General features: G+C 40.0%; 2 protein-coding genes and 1 non-coding gene across 4 annotated transcripts; 1 reads left to right on the forward strand and 2 right to left on the reverse strand.

Annotated features, from left to right (window-relative positions):
- Nucleotides 1-2761: 2761 nt before the first annotated feature.
- On the reverse strand, nt 2762-8581 carry LOC113023256 (uncharacterized). Its single transcript, XM_026169280.1, has 5 exons — nt 8333-8581; nt 7057-7719; nt 6071-6157; nt 5290-5481; nt 2762-4774 (listed from the first exon to the last, which is right to left on the reverse strand). Exons 1-5 carry the CDS (start codon nt 8403-8405, stop codon nt 4587-4589), a joined length of 1203 nt encoding a protein of 400 aa, XP_026025065.1. The 5' UTR covers nt 8406-8581; the 3' UTR covers nt 2762-4586.
- A 929-nt stretch (nt 8582-9510) lies between these two features.
- On the reverse strand, nt 9511-9583 carry trnar-ccg (transfer RNA arginine (anticodon CCG)). The gene has a single exon. It is a non-coding gene; the product is annotated as a tRNA-Arg (tRNA).
- A 296-nt stretch (nt 9584-9879) lies between these two features.
- LOC113023949 (importin subunit alpha-1) lies at nt 9880-17910 on the forward strand. Of its 2 annotated transcripts, none has more exons than XM_026170450.1 (11): nt 9880-9961; nt 10267-10380; nt 10482-10622; nt 11070-11158; nt 11679-11947; nt 13188-13282; nt 13897-14160; nt 14550-14783; nt 15063-15245; nt 16573-16722; nt 17696-17910. In XM_026170450.1, exons 2-11 carry the CDS (start codon nt 10315-10317, stop codon nt 17783-17785), a joined length of 1581 nt encoding a protein of 526 aa, XP_026026235.1. In that variant the 5' UTR covers nt 9880-9961; nt 10267-10314; the 3' UTR covers nt 17786-17910. The 2 variants fall into 2 exon arrangements, with proteins under 2 accessions (XP_026026235.1, XP_026026236.1); XM_026170451.1 differs by having other exon boundaries at nt 10482-10616.
- The last annotated feature ends 844 nt before the right edge of the window (nt 17911-18754 follow it).

Genomic DNA, 18754 nt, shown 5'->3' on the forward strand with positions numbered 1-18754 from the left:
AACATGACAGTAAGTTCACTGTACTTATACCGTCTCCACAGTCATCAGATTTCAACCCAATAGAGCTTTTGGGATATGGTGGAATGGACAATTCCCACCCTGGAGGTGCAACTGTTTGATGCTGTTGTGTCAACATGGACAAAAATCTTTGAGCCATGTTTCCTCTCCTTAGTGAATTTGAAGAACGAAAGCAGTTCTGAAAGAGAAAGCAATTAAATACAGTTCTAGCAGGTTGTACCTAATAAGAGAGCTGATAAGTGTACACATAAAGTGTACACCAAAATCTTAACCTAATTTTAGCCACCATGTTTAACTATCGAACCCTTACGTTAATCTAAAGTTAATTCTAACTTTAAACCCCAAACAGCAATTCAGGCAGGTATGATAATAATTTTGAAATAAGTTACTGCATATAAATATAACATTTTCAGTCCATACAAGAAGCGTCCCTTCCCTTTGAATCAGTGAGACATGACCATATTGATAACTTAATGATCAAGAGCAGAACTGTAAGCAGTCCAGGGATGTTTTACTGACACTTTTAAAGAGAAAACCACAGCCAATGAGATGAAATAACAGCATGCATAGTCTCCAATTAAGCATGAAATATAAACAGCCAATTTTCAGCACAAAAGAAATGCTCGACCACTGTGCATGAACGAACAACAGGATGATCTCTCACATTTTTTCTTCTTTGAATTTGTAACCATTTGAGTAAAAATGGCCATTTTTTTCAAATCTCACAATGGAAAGAATCCCTCCAAAAATTCTTAGTTCAGGATCTGGAGCATCTCCAAACGGTAATCACATCTACGCTGGGCCGAGGTCCATGTTTTAAAATAAATCTGCTCATAGCTTTTAATAAAACAACTGTTCTGGAGGAAGGTTCAGAGGAGGTTGGAGGTTGTTACCCTCATGGCTTATCCGGTCAGGATGAGAATGAACAGTCAGCAATTACTTGTAGGTTTCTCGTTTTATTTGAATAATGCGTGTAAAGGAAAGACACACATGGACTGTTAACTCTGAAAGGAAATAAAGTATGACTTAAGTCATTCAGTAACTCAAATTAATACATGAACTCGGGAAACTCAACAGAAACTCTCCTCAGCTGCCAACCCATGTGGGAGTGAAGAAAGAGTGAGCTGTAGGTGAGTGCAGTCCTTATATAACGGGTGACAGGTGAATGCAAGGCACCTCCTCCAGCTCAACCTGGGGAACACCGAGGTGTTCCTAGGCCATCCGAGAGACATAATCTCTCCAGCATGTCCTGTGTCTACTCTGGGGCCTTTAGCAGGATCTGCCCGGAACACTACACGCAGGAGGCATCCAGGAGGCATCCTTATCAGATCCCCAAATGACTTCTACTGGCTCGTTTCAATGTGGAGGAGTAGCGTTTATCTACTCTGAGTCCCTCTTCAATGACTGAACTTCTCACCCTTAGGCTGAGCCAAGCCACCCTTTGGAGAAATCAAATTTCCAATCTGGAAGCTCAGTTATTAAGAATTTATACATTTGCAACATTTTATCTATTTTACATAGCTTAACTAAGATGCATATTCCATCTCTTCCCCCCTCTTATCATGTTTTCTCTAATAATGCATTCAATTAAAAAAAAAAAAAGATGCAAAGGGAATATCATCATTTCCTGAGAAGGAAGCATGCACGCAGTAAACCAAACAGGACCAAGAATAGAACCTTGGGGTACACCGCAACACAAATTCACTGACTTCTTGCTACTTTATTACTTGGAAATTACATATTAACATTACTTTCGATATCTGTATCTACACCTGTTTTTGCATTAAAACAATACTGGTTTATTAACTGGGCAAACTGGGGTAGATTACTCCCAGTGACCCATGGTAATTTGAATTGACATGATGAGAAACACTTGTCTTGTTGGGAACTGTTTTATAGAGAGGTTAGATGAGAGGCAGTCTGAAGCAACTGAAACAGGGGTCTCTGCAGGAGCCACAGCTAATTGTTCCTCTTTGGTACTTGGTGAGTTGATCTGACTCCAAATATGAAGTTCAGCTTTCAGCTTAAATTGTTAGCTGCATGCTCAAGGCAAGCATGAGGGACAAGGTCATGACCCCTGCGCTGAGACACACCATCTATTCCTGTGATGAAATTACCAAGATGACACATCCAGCCACCTCCTGCTTTGATCTTTCACTTTTCTCACACACCCCTCTCCACAACCCACCCCCGACTCTTTAACTCTCCACTCACCACTAAATGGATCCAGAGATTCAAATGGACGCAGATGACCACAAGCCCGAAGTTGGTTGTGAGGGGCGTTCACACAGGAAGCAGCTCATAGATATTTTCACCCAACCTCCCCTCCCTTTTTTCTCCCCTCCCCCTCCTTTACATCCTCTGTCATGAGGAATGTGCTCCCGCTGTGATAGTAGCAACAATGTGCAGCAGGCTCCTGTTTCCTGCCCGTATGCATCTGTTCCCTCCAGCGCTGATCCCAGATAGGGGCTTCATCGAGCCTGGGAACTGACCTGGGCTGACATACATGCAGAGAGGGAGAAAAGAGGCTCAGCACTCCCTGGATCAACATCCAAGTTCCCAAGTCAGTCTCTCTCTTCGTGGAGGCCAGGCCGAGACCTTTGGTTGCTAAACTCTAATTAGGTTGGTGACTCCTTGTCCGGCTCTCAGTGGGAATGACAATAAGGATCACTGTTGGTAGTGTACGTGTGACTGAACGAGCCAGGGGGTGTTGGTTTAAAGATAAATAAATTCTTCGCAGGGCCACAGTACAAAACAAATACACACTTTTATTGAGTTCATGTTTAGTAAAGCAAAGTAAGCGTTCAGTGCAAATCTTTTCCCTCTCCTAAGAAGCATGAGCTCAGGGTCATACTACAGTTGAGCCTGGGATTTTTTATTAAATAAGAAAGACAGACGCAACAACACGGTCTCTACAATTTCACTTCTCTCCCTGCATTATTTTACACAACTGTCTGTATTCCTCCTCCTCCTCCTCTTTGCTCCCCACCTCACGTTTCCTCTGATCCTGCCGACATACTTTGAATGCTCACCGTCCAAGAGGAGTATGTGTTTGTTTGCAAGAGAGGAAAGCAATAGGCACTCCAAAAAGGAGCTGTGACGGAGGCACTTCTTTCAGTCGTGTGTCCAGGTGTGCGGAGGATCAGATTCCCGCGATTAGATTTATGGCGTACTCCCAACAACAGCGTACCTCCTCCTCCTCATTCAGCAAGACTCCTTTTGATGTCCCAGTCGACCTAGCCAGACATCATCATGAAATATATAATTAAACTAAAAGAAGTAAGCCACTCTCGTGACATGCAAAATCTCTGCTCACTTTTTGTCTTTTTTTCCCCCTCCTCTTCCTCCTCCACTGAAGGTTTGGTGCTGCTTTTAAGGCCCCCAATTCCCTTCCTTTTATTATTGCATTTCCTGCTTGCCATTATCAACCCACAGTGACGCCATGCACAGGACTGAGTGTTGCAAACCAACACAGTCCAATGCCATACAATATTTTGCATCCATTGGCTAATTAAAGCAAGATTTACATGTTATAAGTCTTCAAAAGGTTATAGAAACTGTTAATTACAGGGGAAAAAAGGATTTGGAGTAATTTTGGAACAGTCATGCGTAGAAGTGTTTCAGTTTAACCAGATTTGCTCCATGTCTTTGTTTTGTTAGGTTATTGTGGAAATACAGAGCAAACTTTTAATTAAAGGAAAAAAACGTTTTGTTTTTGTTAAATTAACAGCATATTCCACAGTTCATCTAGCAATACCATGTATATTTCTCAAAGACCAAACCAAAGTATGACTGGAGGAAACTATGTAAGGGGGACACTGTTACACTCATTAAATTGAAGGAATGAGGGGCTTTCTCTGCTTTTTTTATGCAAAGTTTTACAGGAAAGCTGAGATAATTATCTCTGTAACATCCTGTGGTCTGTGTACCCTAAATGCCTTAATGTTTGGATCCTAACCCTATCATCTAGAGAATTTAAAGAAAGAATTTCTTTGGGGGGAGAAGAGAAATGCAAAATGTCCCCGAGTACTATGAGAATGATTTTTTAAAGACAAAAATCAAATATCCTGATATTGTAGGGTTAAAGGTTATGATTTACTATTCAAATGTTTATTCAGAAAACCCTTTTCTCAAGTAAAAGCATTACTCTTCCATAAAAATATTCCCACTCGGTAATATGTGAACTAAAGATGAGCCAAATTTACCTTTAACATGCAATGCCTTATTAATGCAAGGATTTCATGAACCAGCCATGAATGGATGAAGAGTTTGTATGTTGACAAAATAACATTTGCCTCATGGAAAAAACATCATAAAACCCATTTAATTGTAGCTGCTTGTGTTTTCTGTAAAAAGAAAGAAAGAAAAAAAAAAGATCACAAGCCAGCAACTGTGGATTTTCAAAGATCGGTAAAAAGGAGATGATCCAGTCCTTGGCTAGCATCAGAGCAGTCCATATGAAACTCAATCGATGCTTTCGCCACATGTCTTCTGTCTACGTGAGATCAGTTCACGTCTGCTGCAGTGTCTCTTCCCCTGCAGCGAGGGGCGATAGTCTTATCTCTGGTTCACCTACACCTGGAGCGCGTGGCCTCCAGAGCTTTCTGGTGTCGCCGCTTGTTGTATCTCTTGACGTAGCTGTTGCTTCTCAGGATGCCGTCCCCGGGCTTCAGTTTACCACCCAGCAGGTTCAGGAGTTCAGAGGGGAGGTGGCGTCTTCGGTGGTAGATCTGACCCATTATGACGTATCTGGTCCCTTGGGAAGAAAGAGAGCGAACGTTGAAGTGACGGAGGGGGGGAAAAGTGCAAAGTCAAACAATTTTTGTGTTTGCACTAAACACGTTCTGCTGATCTCAGGGAAAAGGAATTCCCACATCCCACAAAGTGACGCTTTGGTGTTAAGTTGTCACATGGTTTTTAATTTATGGGTCTCAAGAGTTGCATTCGTGTAAAATATCAATTATCAAACTCTGTACTTCCCACGATTTGTTACTTTAATCTCATCTCTTGATTACTCATGAACAAAGAACTGAACAGCTAGAAGACACTATAAATATGAGTAAATATTAAATGATATTTATCATTCAATTAACTACACTGCATAACCAACAACAAATGAACATAATTAAAAGGGACACCGCTATTATTCTCGTTCAGGAGAGCTCAACCGGCACAGTAATGCTTTGCAAGGATTCAGACAGTTGACTGTTTTTCTCTGATGAAGCCTGTTTTTTGTTCTTTAGAGCTAAGGAGCTACACTGCAACACCTACCTAGTTTGATGTCAGGGCATGGCTTGCTACACTTGTAGGTGTCCAGGACCAGAAGGCGCACTTTGAAGAAAAAGCTGTCAGGGGTCACGTACAGACGGCTCATCTTGTAGAAGCCATCACTGCTGACCATCAGCGTAATGAGCCGGATTCCTCTGCGCAACACGTCGATGTCATGGACAATCCCATTGACAGCTATGTTAGAGAAAAACATGATCAGATCTTAAAATATCAGATTTTTCTATCATCATAACTCAGGCTTTGAAGGTGAAGCAATATTTTTGATGCTTTTATGAGGTGAAAATTCAGCTGCCAGCACCCCTAAAGCACTCTGTTTTGTTCATCTAATATAAAAACTGTTGGTCTTCAGGCTAAACTCCTTGGCGTCTAAGTGATCAAACATAACCATGCGTGTGAATAATGCATTTCCTTGAAACTACATCTAGTCTCAAAGGTCATAGTTTCATTATCCAGCTGTTGCATGTATACATTTCTTTATTATCAAAACTTTAAAGGCACAGATAGATATTCAGCTGTTAATGCGTACATTTAAAAAGGAGAGTTAACTCCAAAAATTTAATTTAAGTATTTTTGCTCTAGCTTGTGCAAATTAGCCATCCAAACTTTACCAACTTTGGAGATATTCTCAGAATAAATCCCTGCCTTTACTTGATGGTGGAACAACAGTCCAGAGGACTAACATGTTAATGTGATTTTGTGTGTGTGTGATAAAGAAGACCAGCACTGAAAACCAGTCCGTCTTTGTCTCACATTAGACACATACCAAATTCACTGTAGCAGTAATGCTCCTTCTCGTCCTTCTCCTTCCTGCACTCGCTCACACAGACGGCGTCATGTGTGAAGTCGGACTCTGTGGGGAAGTAGGACAAACACAGCGAGTCAGGGAATGACTGACTCTCATTCCAGCATCATTAGAAAAGACGAGGCTGTCATTACGAAACCGAGGCGTCACATTCCTCGGCAGGGGCCTGGAGGAGGTGGACCGTGTCTCGGGATCACGCTGGTGGTACATTTTTTAACCTTAACTACAAAATCAGAGCTTTCCCTCTTGCTTTGCATTAGTTTCATTATAACCACGACTGGACTGCACACAGGGGACGCATTGACAGCCAGAATTGAGGGAAGTGGTTATAATTAGTTATAATTAGTGGCAGGAGACTTTAATTAGCTACTAGAGGAAAAGACAAAGCCACCGCTCTCATCACAACCCTCTGTGTGAACTCTGTGACCTGCGTCAGCATACATGACATATATACTGGCACAGCAACAGATTGGACTTTTCAAAGTGATAATTAAAGCACAGGAAAGAAAACAGCAGTGTAAATTTAAACTCAGCAGGATCCACTTTTTGCCACTATAAGTTTATAATAAAATTGAGTTTGGGCCTTTTCTTGTGATCAAATGTCAACTTTCCATTAATGACACTACGCTAAGAAAAATACCATCACAAAGCAGCTCTTTTTCATTCTGTAACAAATGTTTTTATTGTTTTGATAATTTGCACTCATGTAATATATATTGTTTAAAGGCCAGAGGCTGCAGATGGTTACGAGTGAGAAATATTGTAATATTAAAGATCAAAGATGTTCCCATCTGGCTACAGTCTTATTCAAGTTTAATAATTTAAAATCTATACTCCCAGGAGGGAGTAAGGTTCAAAGATCCCATCAAAAGATATCTGGACAGCTCTGTAATTATGCACAGGTCACATTTTGAGGTCAGGAAACAAAAAAAAAAATCCTCCCATACCTCGCCGCATGATGTCAAACTGATAAAGCAGGCTGGAGGAGCGCCGGTTAAAGATCACCGGCGGGCGGCTGTTGTTCCGAGTCGCTGCACTGATGCCAGACTGATAGAAACTGGACTTCCCCGGCCGGTTCTCCTCTGGGTCCATGCGTCGGTTGGGGGGATCTTTGCGTGGGGGAGCAGCTGGTTGTTGTGGCTGAGCCTGAGGTTGGGTCTGCGGCGGCGCTCTGGGTCTGGAGTTGGGGTGTCCCTCTGGCTCGCCGTGTTGAGGAGGACTGATGTTGGACTGAGCGTCCTGACTGGGTTTCTGTACTGTGCGGTTGGTGGAAGCACCTGCAGCTGCAGTGACCTGGGTTTTGGGATGCAGACCAGCAACTTCTCCTCTGGCTTTCTCGCTGTTGTGCTCCTCCGAACGGTCACTCTTTGGGCCCTTTTTGCTCTTGCTGTGGGGACTGTGGTGGTGGGGGATGTGGGCCAGGTCAGTGTGCTTGGGCCACACAGCAGAAGGAAGAGGATGGAGGCTGAACTTGGACTCGCTGCTCTTGCTGCTCTTCTCTAGGAGTTCGTTGATGGGCAGGTTGGGCTCTTTAACCACCAGTCTGCTCTGATTGCTCAGAGCTGGATCCACAAAGCTGCTCTGACCCTTTTCTATCAGCGTGTACAGACCTGCAGTCGAAAGAAACAAAGCTTCCATTTAGTTGCACAGTTTGGCAAAAAGAGATCTACAACAATGGGTGAATTTTGTGTAATTGACCCATTGTGGACCTTCCTTGAAACCTGGATGAATTCTTACTCATTACTCTATTATCAATAGAGTACAAACAATATTATGCTATATTATCCCTGTTATGCCTGAAATAATTACAGATTTGTAATTTTTGAAAAATACTGGAGTGTTTATTGAACCTTATGATAAATAAAAATACATAAATAAATATGAATTTGCATATGTGAGTCTTAATTTGTATAATTCTTTGCTACATCTGCCATTTTTGTGCAATTTATTGCTCAGCAAAACAAAAACACATGAGAGGGTTAGGGTTAAAAACATCACACTGGTGATGTAAGGGTATCAGAAATTCATCTATCAAATATGATGCACTTAATGTTACAGGATTAAACCTAAAAAAGGTACAACATGAAGTCAAGTCACTCTCCATCTAAAGCCTGTTGTATATCTGTAATTGCATGTAATAACAGATATTTAGGCTATTTATGAATGATACTAATGTCACTGAACACAGCGTTCAAAAAAGATTAAGAAAAATAATCCACTCACCATTAACGACATGCTCCTCTGTGTTGTAAAGAGGAAACACCACAAACAAAAGCGTCAAAGTAATCCCTGCCATCCTTCAAGCTCACTGTGGACACACTTTCAGGGGTCTGCTACACAGTTGGGATTCCTGGGATTTTTATAGGAGCTCTCAGGAAGGAGATGGGATGGAAAAGGGAGGTGGTGGGACGTCCCAAACACAGAAAATAAACACTTGGACGTGACACTCCTTTCATTCATGCACGGATTCTGAATAGGCCCGCAGTGTTGTTTACAGCCTGTGAGGGAAACTGTGACACTGTGTGCGTATTGTCTGCTTCACACAAAGTCAGTTTTTATTCAAAGTGAAACTTTTCCTGGGATGTGGTTTCCAGTTGACTGTTTGAAGTTACATTACTCTGCTTTTTAGTTATTTAATAATAATTAACCTAGTTCTATTAAATAGGTACTAAATAGGAACAAGAGCTAATAAGACTTTCTAAGTTAACATCCTTCCTCACTTAATTTAAATACAGTTTTTTAGATCTGACTGATCCATGTGTATTCACTGCCCTCTGCTGAGCAGAAATAGAGACATCTGAAAACAGTGGTGGCAGATGTGTTTTTTAATGTCTGATATATTGGTTTATATTGTTAAATAGGCTGTAGTCAACAGGATATAAGCAAATAACCTATTTTGAATGTATATTTATGACTTTGTGTTATTCAAATATATTTACAGAGCTGTTAGCTGCTGCTATTTCTGTTGCTCTGTCGCATAAGACGGTGGTTTACTGCTCCTTTGTCTCCAGGATGGCCGTGGCTGTGCTACAGACAGTTTAGATGGCCATAATATTGTGGTACAGGTTCTCTGAGGCCTTTTTTCATAGATCTGCTGTATGTTACCTATAGAGAGGTTTTTGTTCTTTTCAATTTTTTTTTTTTACATTTTATATATATTAAATATAACTGTGCAGATCAATTGAATGGGTTTATGAACAAGGCACAAACCATAAAATGTTGAAAACAGCTTGTTACCGGATTCATCGGTAGTCATATGTTCAACCCAATGACTGTAGAAAAAAATTTCATCTCGTTAGTATTATCACACAATGTACAACCGGATGTTCCAATGTTCCAATATTCTTGTTTCTGAGTCTGTGAAAGAGCTCACAGCAGAACCCCGAAAAGGAAGTTAAATACGACCCAGATGGGACTCGAACCCACAATCCCCAGCTCCGGAGGCTGATGCCTTATCCATTAGGCCACTGGGTCATTACGTAGCACAAGTGTGGAAAATTCAGTCATGAAAATAGAAAATCGAATATGTAGTCAGTGATATTACTCATTTACTTAATAGTAAAGATTATATTTATTTTTTATTTAAAAGAGGAATAATTCGCAATGAAAACATTTACAACCCAGCAATAGCATTTAGCACACGAAGAACAAGCTAACGCACAGAAACGTTAACAGGTTTTCTCGCGATACTGACAGCGGTTGCCTTTGACAACATATTTGATGCTTCTTTTCCTTAAACGTGACCAATGAGGCGGTGCTAAAAAATCCAACTGGCCAATTAAAAATCAGAAAAATTGGAACGTCGTTACATGACGTCGTGCATATATTAAAAGAATACAAGAAATCTGAACGGTAAGCACGTTGTACATGCTATGTGGCTAATAGTGCATTTATTTGTTTTTTCTCTAATTGAAATTGCTATTGGGCTTTTGTAATGGCTAATACAGTGTATAACCTTTGTTTTCTGAGTTTCAGCGGGTTTTTAGATTATTACACAGACCCTGTATCTGAAGGGCCACATGGTGTTAGATAACCGGTTTGGCTTCAAGACAACCGCCTGGTTAGCTAGCTCAGCGCCTGCTTACTAGTTGACACCTGAGACTAAAAGCAACCGTGGCTGCTGCCGCTTATTTTTTGTCGTTGTGAAATTATTACAGGTAGCGTCTGATTTTAGTGGAATCGATTGTGTTGCTCAACGGTCAGGAATGTCAGCGGGCACGGACAACGGAGCGAGACTCAACCAGTTCAAAAATAAAGGAAAAGATGCTAATGTAAGCTCTGAACCTAGCAGTAAACGTCAGAGAGTTAATTCGGTATCCCAAATGCGCTGAATGCTGTGGTATATCTTTTATTTGTGTGTCGGTATAATCAGGAGCTGAGGCGCAGAAGAGCGGAAGTCAATGTGGAGCTGCGAAGAGCCAAGAAGGATGACCACATCCTCAAGAGGAGAAACGTCCACAGCCTTCTGGACGAGCCAACGTCCCCTCTGCAAGAGCAAGACCCCAACGTAAGGGTAATCAGCAGGTTCTCTGTGTTTGGTTTGGCTGTGAGAGTAAAGGTGACCCACCTGATATAACCACAGCTGCTTAACTTGTTTGAAACATTGGAGTTCGAGAAGTTTACTCGTTATAAACAGGATGTAACAGCTTCCAAAGGAACACCTCTGCTGAGCGTGCACACAGGAAGAACAAAAGCTAAGCCTGCTCAATTTTCAAGCATTATCCAAAGGTCACTAAATCTTGGAGCAGGTGTCTGTCTGGTGATAACAGACTGTTGACTTTTAAAAAAAAATGTATCTCAGATAATTTATAAAATGTCTATTTATAATTGAGATATGTTGCCCCGATTGAGTTACCATGACCTAAAAACATTCAAAGCAAGTTCCTCTAAATGTGTTATTTTTAGCTGCTCTGGTTTTATTGGCAGTAATCCCCTTTCATTTCTCTTTCTGTTTTCATAGCCTCCTCATCACTGGACAGTAGAGGAAATTGTCGGAGGTGTAAACAGCGAGAATTTAGATCATAAGCTGCAGGCAACGCAGGCAGCCAGGTAATACTTATAATACTTGTAATGCTGGGTTAATTGACTGTGTGTGGGTGTGAATGTGTGAGACAGTTGCTCAGTGACAACCTCAGGCTGGAAGAAAAAAAAAGGTTGCGTAATGAGGTACTTGTGCTTTTGTAGTGTATTATAGTGTACATATTTTTTTAAATCAGTGCAATTTGCACTACTCTGCACACTCAGTTTTTTTTTTACTTTTTAAAACTTAACCTAATTTGTAATAATTTTTTTTAAATCGGTGTCGTATATATATATGAAATGTTTGCGCTTTCTCCCAGTAAAAGGGACTCACTATGGGCCTGTGGCACTTTAACTTTGTTTATTTGTTGTACACTGTACTATTATTATTCTTTGTCCTGTTTCTGTAACACTCTCTATCTATCTGCCTGTAGTTATATCACTGGTATTACTATATTAATGATATTAAACAGTTTGAAAATAGATTTTCCTTTACTTTTAAGTTACTTCAATTTTAACAACGATCCAACTGTGTTTTTCTGATTCACAGAAGGCTACTTTCCAGGGAAAAACAGCCACCCATTGACAGCATCATTGCTGCTGGACTCATCCCAACGTTTGTTAGTTTTCTGGCGTTGTCTGAATGCCCCCCCATCCAATTTGAGGCAGCTTGGGCCCTGACTAATATTGCCTCAGGTACTTCAGACCAGACTTCTGCTGTAATAGATGGAGGGGCCATTCCAGCTTTTATCAGCCTGGTGACATCGCCCCATCAGCACATCAGCGAACAGGCCATTTGGGCTCTGGGTAACATTGCAGGTACTGTGGCTCACAAAACTCAACCTCTTTCTTTGGATTTGATGTTATTTTATGTACTTCTGTGCATTACTACATCCTACACTGTTCCGGGTGTATGCTCTGATAGTTTTGATTTTAGGATGCATTGTAGATTATTGTGGACAATTGTGCCCACTTTAGTTCATCTGGAGTTCCATTTAGCCTGTGATATTAAAGGCTTTAAAGTGCATTTCTGTATGTATACAGTACTTGTGCAACGGATCACGGTTGATCCGTAATCCGAACCGATCCCACTCCACGGTTCGGCACGCACGTGATCCGAAGATTCGAAAAAGAAGGGGAAAAAAAAGTATGTGCATGGTGCGCGTGGTGGGGCAAGTGGAGGAGCAGAGGCGTTTTCGGTATTTAAGCAGCCCTTTGCTGCCCAGTCCGACCGGGCTAAAACTATTACAAAAGCTACTGGGGTGTTTAGCTGTAGACGGGAGGCCGTATTCCGTTGTGCAAAACAAGGGGTTTAAACTATGATGAACGTGCTTGAGCCACACTATGATATCCCATTCACGTCCACTTTAGTGTGACAAGATCGTTCCAAGCATGTATGACCAGGAAAAGTTTAAAGTTATGGCTGAACTGTCCCAGGCATCTTCTGTTGCCCTAACTACTACAACTGGGTGAACCTCCAGGGCAACGTAAGCTACGTGACCGTGACAGCTCATTATATCACAGCGAAGTGCGATATAATGAGCGGTGTGTATTATTGTAGGGTCTACCTTACAATATAAAGCGCCTTGAGGTAACTGTTGTTGTGATTTGGCGCTTTATAAATAAAATTGAATTGAGTGGTAGATACAAAGCCCTATACTGCCTTATATTGAACCATAATTTTTTTTTTTTTAATAATTGCGTGGAATGAGTCTAGAGTTGAATGTTTTTAAACAGGCAAAAAATACTTCAATAAGTGAATAAGTAAATGTTAAATTTTGTCTTTTTTCTTTTTTTGCTGATCCAAAAATGGATCTGATCCGTGACTTGAAACCGCGATCCGATCCGAACCGTGAGATTTTTGATCCGTTGCACCACTAGTATACAGTAAAAAGTGCGTTGTTGCTGAGTCCCACATTGGGTCCATTTTCCAAAGATGATTAAGCTAAAAACTAGAAGTCTGAAATTTTAGTTTTGCTAACCATGTGTACTTTCAAAGTATCTGCCTTTATGTGCCCTTTTTCTGATTACTCTAAAGATTTTTTTCCTCTATATTTAGGTGATGGGCCCAGTTCCAGAGACCTAGTGATCTCACATGGTGGTGTCCATTCACTCCTGGCTTTGCTGTCAGCCCCTGACCTGTCTGTATTTCCTGTGAGTTTCTATCAAATATTATTGTGCCTTTAACAGACATTTGTATTAAATTATCTCACGATAAATACATCAAAAACCTGAAAAAGTTGAAACAAACAGCTTCTATACCTTATATCAAAATACAAAACCAGCAATTTTCTGGCATTCTATAAACAATTAAATATGTAATTAAAGACCAATCCAAAAATGACGCTCAAGTAGATTGATATTTACCCCTTAAAATGTGTCAATGAGGCCTCAGCATGAGCTGTGAATTTTTTATTCCTGTTCAACGGGTAATGCACACCTTTAGCTGGCAGTAGTGAGGTCACTGGTTTGATTTGAGCAAATTAGGCAGTTATTTACTGGGGTAATCCATAGTGCACGCGTTCCCTCTGAGCTGCTCTCATTTTATTTTTGCAGGTGTTACTAAAAGTTTTTTTTAGTTCAAGTTTTTTATTTTTGGGTGTGTTGTTAACTATGAGGCCATGTTGTTTAAGGCACTGAGCTTGTACAGTTTGAAGACTCTCGAAAAGAGTTACTTACCTATTTAATGTCATTATAGTAATTCACTAATAATCACATTTGTGATCATTGTTATAAAATAACACTTGAATCTAAACCCACTATACCAGCCCGCCTACCTGCGCAATATCACCTGGACCATATCCAACCTGTGTCGGAACAAGAACCCCCCACCTCCTTTGGAGGCGGTGCTGGAGCTCCTTCCAGCCCTTGTGCGCCTCCTGCATCACGATGACAAGGAGGTGTTGACGGACACCTGTTGGGCTGTGTCCTACCTGACCGATCACACCAATGAGAGGATAGAGGTGGTGGTGCAGGCTGGCCTGGTGCCCCGTCTGGTGCAGCTACTCGCCTGTGGGGAGATCAGTATTGTGGTATGTGGCAGTGCAATTTATTAAACTCTGACTGTTGTATTTGTTTAGTTATCAAACATTCCCACTAATTTCAGATGCTATGATGGAGACTGATAGAGGCTTGGTGTCCTGTTAAGTTTGTAGCTGTTGGTGGTAAAACAGCATATCCAGAATTCACAACAGGGGTTGAAGTTATACACTATGGCCTCTTGAGTCACTTTCTTCCATCTAATCAATGCTGAACACAAAGATAGAAATATTCTCTTTGGTTCTTTCTTCATTACTTTTTCATTATATATAATCTGTTTTATTTATATTACATGAAGGTCAGATGTGTGTGATTGTATTCCGTATACTTTCTAAATTGAGAGTGCTTAAAATAATCAGCTTGCTCTTGCTCTACCTCACAGACTCCAGCCCTGCGCTCACTTGGCAACATTGTGACTGGGACAGATGAGCAGACCCAGTGTGTGCTGAATGCAGGTTCTCTGGCATTGTTTCCCAGCCTTCTGCGCCACCCAAAGCCAAACATCCAGAAAGAAGCTGCGTGGACAGTGTCCAACATCACCGCCGGCAAGGACAACCAGATTCAGGAAGTTATAAATGCAGGCCTGATCCCCATCCTGGTGGAGATCCTCCAGCAGGTCAGAGTGCTACCAGAAATTAGAGCAGACTTGTTACATGTGTCCTTATTATTAAATACATTTATATTAAACTTGTCAGTGTTTAAAACAAAGGAGGAAATAAATAAAATAGAGCTTTATTTATAGATCTGCTATAAACACCGACTTCTCTGTAGCTAATCAGTATAGTCATTGAATCTTCCCCCAACTTTTCTGTAACCTTCAGCAATTTATTTATTTGATCATTTTTGTTTATAATTTTTCTGATATAAAAACTGAATTGATGGATTTCCTGTCTAGGGAGACTACAAGACGCAGAGAGAGGCAGTGTGGGCTGTTACCAATTATACCAGCGGTGGAACAGTGGACCAGGTGGCCTACCTGGTTCATTGCAATGTGCTAGAGCCTCTGCTCAATCTGCTGATAACCAAGGACAGCAAGATTGTTCTAGTCATCCTGGATGCAATATACAATATTTTACAGGTATAATAAAAGGCTAAAGTGAAACTGCAGTTTCTGCTTGGTAGTTCTAAACTGAAACCAATCAGAATGGTGGAGTTAATGGTGTGTGGAATAGATTTCAACTTGGCTGAAAACGCAGACATATTCTGAGTCTCTCTTTAGACTCTAGCCAATCAACTCAGTGTTTTATGAAAACAACCAGTTAGACATTAAAGGTAATGTTTAAAGAGAAAATTATGCAGTTTTTTTGGTTAAAATATAACAGCCCTTTTCCTCTATTACCAGCTCGGCTCCACTCAGTTTTTTAGGGCTTTCCATTTGGTTGTGTTACCTGGTACCAGGTACTTTTTTTTAGTTCCAAGTGATCTGACGCAATCTGAAATGTGACATCACCGTACTGCGTGCCACCCGTTGGCTGATCAGTGCTGTCACTCGATGAGTCATGAGAGTGACTTCTTTACAGAAATCAAAACCACCCTTTTCGAAACCCAAAAACGAGGGAAATGGCTACACAAAAACAACACAGTGATCCTCAAGTCTGACAAAACCCATACACCGCAGCAGCAGTTATACACACATTGTAGTGTTGTGTTTGTGCAAACAAATGACATGATGGGACTATAGGCTGCATTGCTATAATGACTCCAGGCACATTAGGTGGTACTGAGTTGTAATGGAAAACGACTGAAACTGAGTCGAGCCAAGTAGGTGCGTAGACAAAAAGTCAGATTCATAGTTTCATTGGTGTGTTAAATTAACATTAAAAACTAAGTCAAAATATAATAATAGAAATGATCTTCATAGCATTGAAAGTTTTTTCTATTTTAATCTGAGCCTCTAATATGGCTCATATCTCATTCAAAACAAGAAATGAGGGAACCTGAAAAAATCTTTTATCCTTATCTGGAGTTGTAATTGTCATTTAGTTTTTAGGTTTGCAACATGAACTGTTAGACTTAATTTCAAGTATTATTTTTTTTTAAAGGGAAAACTTTAATGCCAGAACTCTAGCAATATTACAAAGTCAACGTTTCAAGAAGTGAAGTGAAATGGACCTAATGTATGGAATCAGGTTCTGTGAGGAATGTGAATCACATGAATTTAGTTGATTTATACACTCCCCTGACAGGAGACATTTGTTTTTGTAGGTTAACAGTGTAGTAGTTTTGGGTAATTGGGATACTTGAGTTTCTGAGATTAGAAAACATTAAAATGATGTACCGAATTTGCTCATGTTATTGTCTCAGTGGTACATTGTTGGTGGTCACTAATAAAATCTGATAACTGTTAGGTTAATCATTTCTGTGTGGAAACCTTTGATCTAACATGCATTTCCCTTTCTGCACAGATGGCAAAAAAAACCGTAGAACTTCAGAAACTGTGCCTAATGATTGAGGAGCTGGGTGGTTTGGACAAGATTGAAGCACTGCAATCCCACGACAATGAAGCAGTCTACAAGTCCTCGCTTAATATTATAGACACATTCTTCTCTGACGAGGTAGGTGTTCCTCCTAACAAGGTTCCCGTCAGATACTCAGTCAGATCGGTTTGAAGAGTGGTTGATGGCAACAGTGTTCAGCACTGACAATGAAAGCATTCAGAAGAAGCTGTATGCAGCTTGAAATTAATGATGCTGACAGACCACAGTGGGTTCGTTTAGAACGGGGGCATCTCTAAAAACTTGCTTAATTTTACAAATGTAAAGATAAATCATCAGTCTAAATTGTTTTTAAAGACATAAAACAGGCTTTTAGAAATAATTTGTAAAATTCCAAAGAGATGTTCGCCTTTGCCACTCAGCACCCTCCTTAAAATCCCTTCATGCGCCTTCTGTGAACAGTTTATTTTTTGTATTATCTAGATTTACTTTGAATTAAATTCTTGCCTGAACCAAAAAAAAAATGTGTAGAGTCATCAGTCAAATCTAATCAAAAACACTTAGAGGTTCACTGATCTTGGCTCTAGTGCAGCCTGTCCGTACGCAGTCTGCCTTTTAATATTAACCACTTTACAGAGACCCTTTCATAGCTAAAAGAATACACTCTTCTTGGTCGAGTCTACCGGAGTAGACATTTATGTTCACATCCAGGAGCAGATGGAATATAGGGACATGTTTTGGAGAGAGGCCAGGCCACATTGCCATAACTTGGTTACGATTGCACCATCTAATTGTGATATGGAAAAAGAGAGAGGAAACTAAAACCAGCTTCTTCAGGGAAGAAGCAGCTGCTTTGTCATCAACAGCAACATGGGCAGAGAGTGCTCTGCTCTGTGTTGTCCAGTCATGCACGGTTAATTTCTGAATGGTGTTGTGTCTGAATCACAAATGTCAACAATTTAACTGACTGATGAAACCAACAATCTTATTTGTCTCATGTCTGAAAATCTTCAGTGTGTGTACGTGAGACATCCCAGAAACATTACCATAACTTGGTTAGTCGTCTAATGCTTCTCTCAAACTTGCCTTTTAGAATGACGTTGAAGAGTCGGTTATTCCTGAGGCTGGAGGAGACTGCTATGCCTTCCACATCCCCGAAGACCAAAGCACTTTTAAATTTTAACATGTCCACTTATCTTTTTGTAACATAAACAAATAGTAATTGTTGCATTGTGGTTCTTGTTGTTGGGGGGAGGGAATTTTTATAGTCTTTTGAACTTTGTACTTAACAGCATAGAAAAATAAATATACATGTTGTTGTTTTGTTTTGTTTGGTTTTTTAAAAAAAACATTTGTAAATAAACATTTATTAATTCATATGGAGTTTTATTGATTGATGTTTCATCTGTTTCCCTGTGTGTGTATAACAAACAATGAGCTTATGCTTTTTTATAAAACAGAAAATTAATTAGAAAATTAATAATGATTCATCATTAATGATAATGGTTATTTTATATTAACTTATTTTTATTAAATAAGCTTGCGCAAACTAGTGGATTAATTTCAGATGCACAGTTTTGTTGCGCTAAACAGGCAGTATGTCTTCACCACCACTAGGTGACACTGTATTTCTACTTTTGTTAGGTTTAAAAACAAGGTGTGTCAGTGTAGTAACTATAGTCTGGATGGAATTTCAGTTTTGCAGTATATTGTATTTTATATTGGGGTGATGACTTGGAAGGTTATATGCATCTATACAGCAGGTAACCTTGGGGTGGGGTGGCACCACTTGTTTTGAGCTAACTGGTTTCATTATTTGAGAGTTTAGAGCATATTTTTCGCCTTAGGTTTACACTATATCTTTGTTACTTCAGGCGACCCTTAAGCAAAGTTTTTGGAATTATAGTATTATAGTGGAATTATATATATTTTTATATTAGTTTTGTGTTTAAGTGTATCAAAATTAGAAGGCGTCTAATTATTTCTTGATTCAGTAAATCTTTTGGTTTTATATACTGGCGTATTAGTTTTATGCATTTTTAAAAAGCATTTTTATATGAGCTTTGCTATAAAATTATACCCCTCCTTCAATATTATTCATCATAGTTTTGTTTGTTTTTTATTTCCAAATATATAAATATGCTTCCTTTTA

This window comes from Astatotilapia calliptera, chromosome 6 (assembly GCF_900246225.1).
Source record: "Astatotilapia calliptera chromosome 6, fAstCal1.2, whole genome shotgun sequence".
Taxonomy (NCBI): Eukaryota; Metazoa; Chordata; class Actinopteri; order Cichliformes; family Cichlidae; genus Astatotilapia; species Astatotilapia calliptera.

What these genes read in the sequence shown, in the direction of transcription:
- LOC113023256 (XM_026169280.1), bottom strand. Translation starts at nt 8,405, where the DNA reads ATGGCAGGGATTACTTTGACGCTTTTGTTTGTGGTGTTTCCTCTTTAC. An exon ending in AGAGGAGCATGTCGTTAATG is followed by an intron (nt 7,720 to 8,332) that starts GTGAGTGGATTA and finishes TTTCGACTGCAG; the next exon opens with GTCTGTACACGCTGATAGAA. An exon ending in TTACTGCTACAGTGAATTTG is followed by an intron (nt 5,482 to 6,070) that starts GTATGTGTCTAA and finishes TCTCTAACATAG; the next exon opens with CTGTCAATGGGATTGTCCAT.
- LOC113023949 (XM_026170450.1), top strand. Translation starts at nt 10,315, where the DNA reads ATGTCAGCGGGCACGGACAACGGAGCGAGACTCAACCAGTTCAAAAAT. An exon ending in CAATATACAATATTTTACAG is followed by an intron (nt 15,246 to 16,572) that starts GTATAATAAAAG and finishes CTTTCTGCACAG; the next exon opens with ATGGCAAAAAAAACCGTAGA. An exon ending in ACACATTCTTCTCTGACGAG is followed by an intron (nt 16,723 to 17,695) that starts GTAGGTGTTCCT and finishes CTTGCCTTTTAG; the next exon opens with AATGACGTTGAAGAGTCGGT.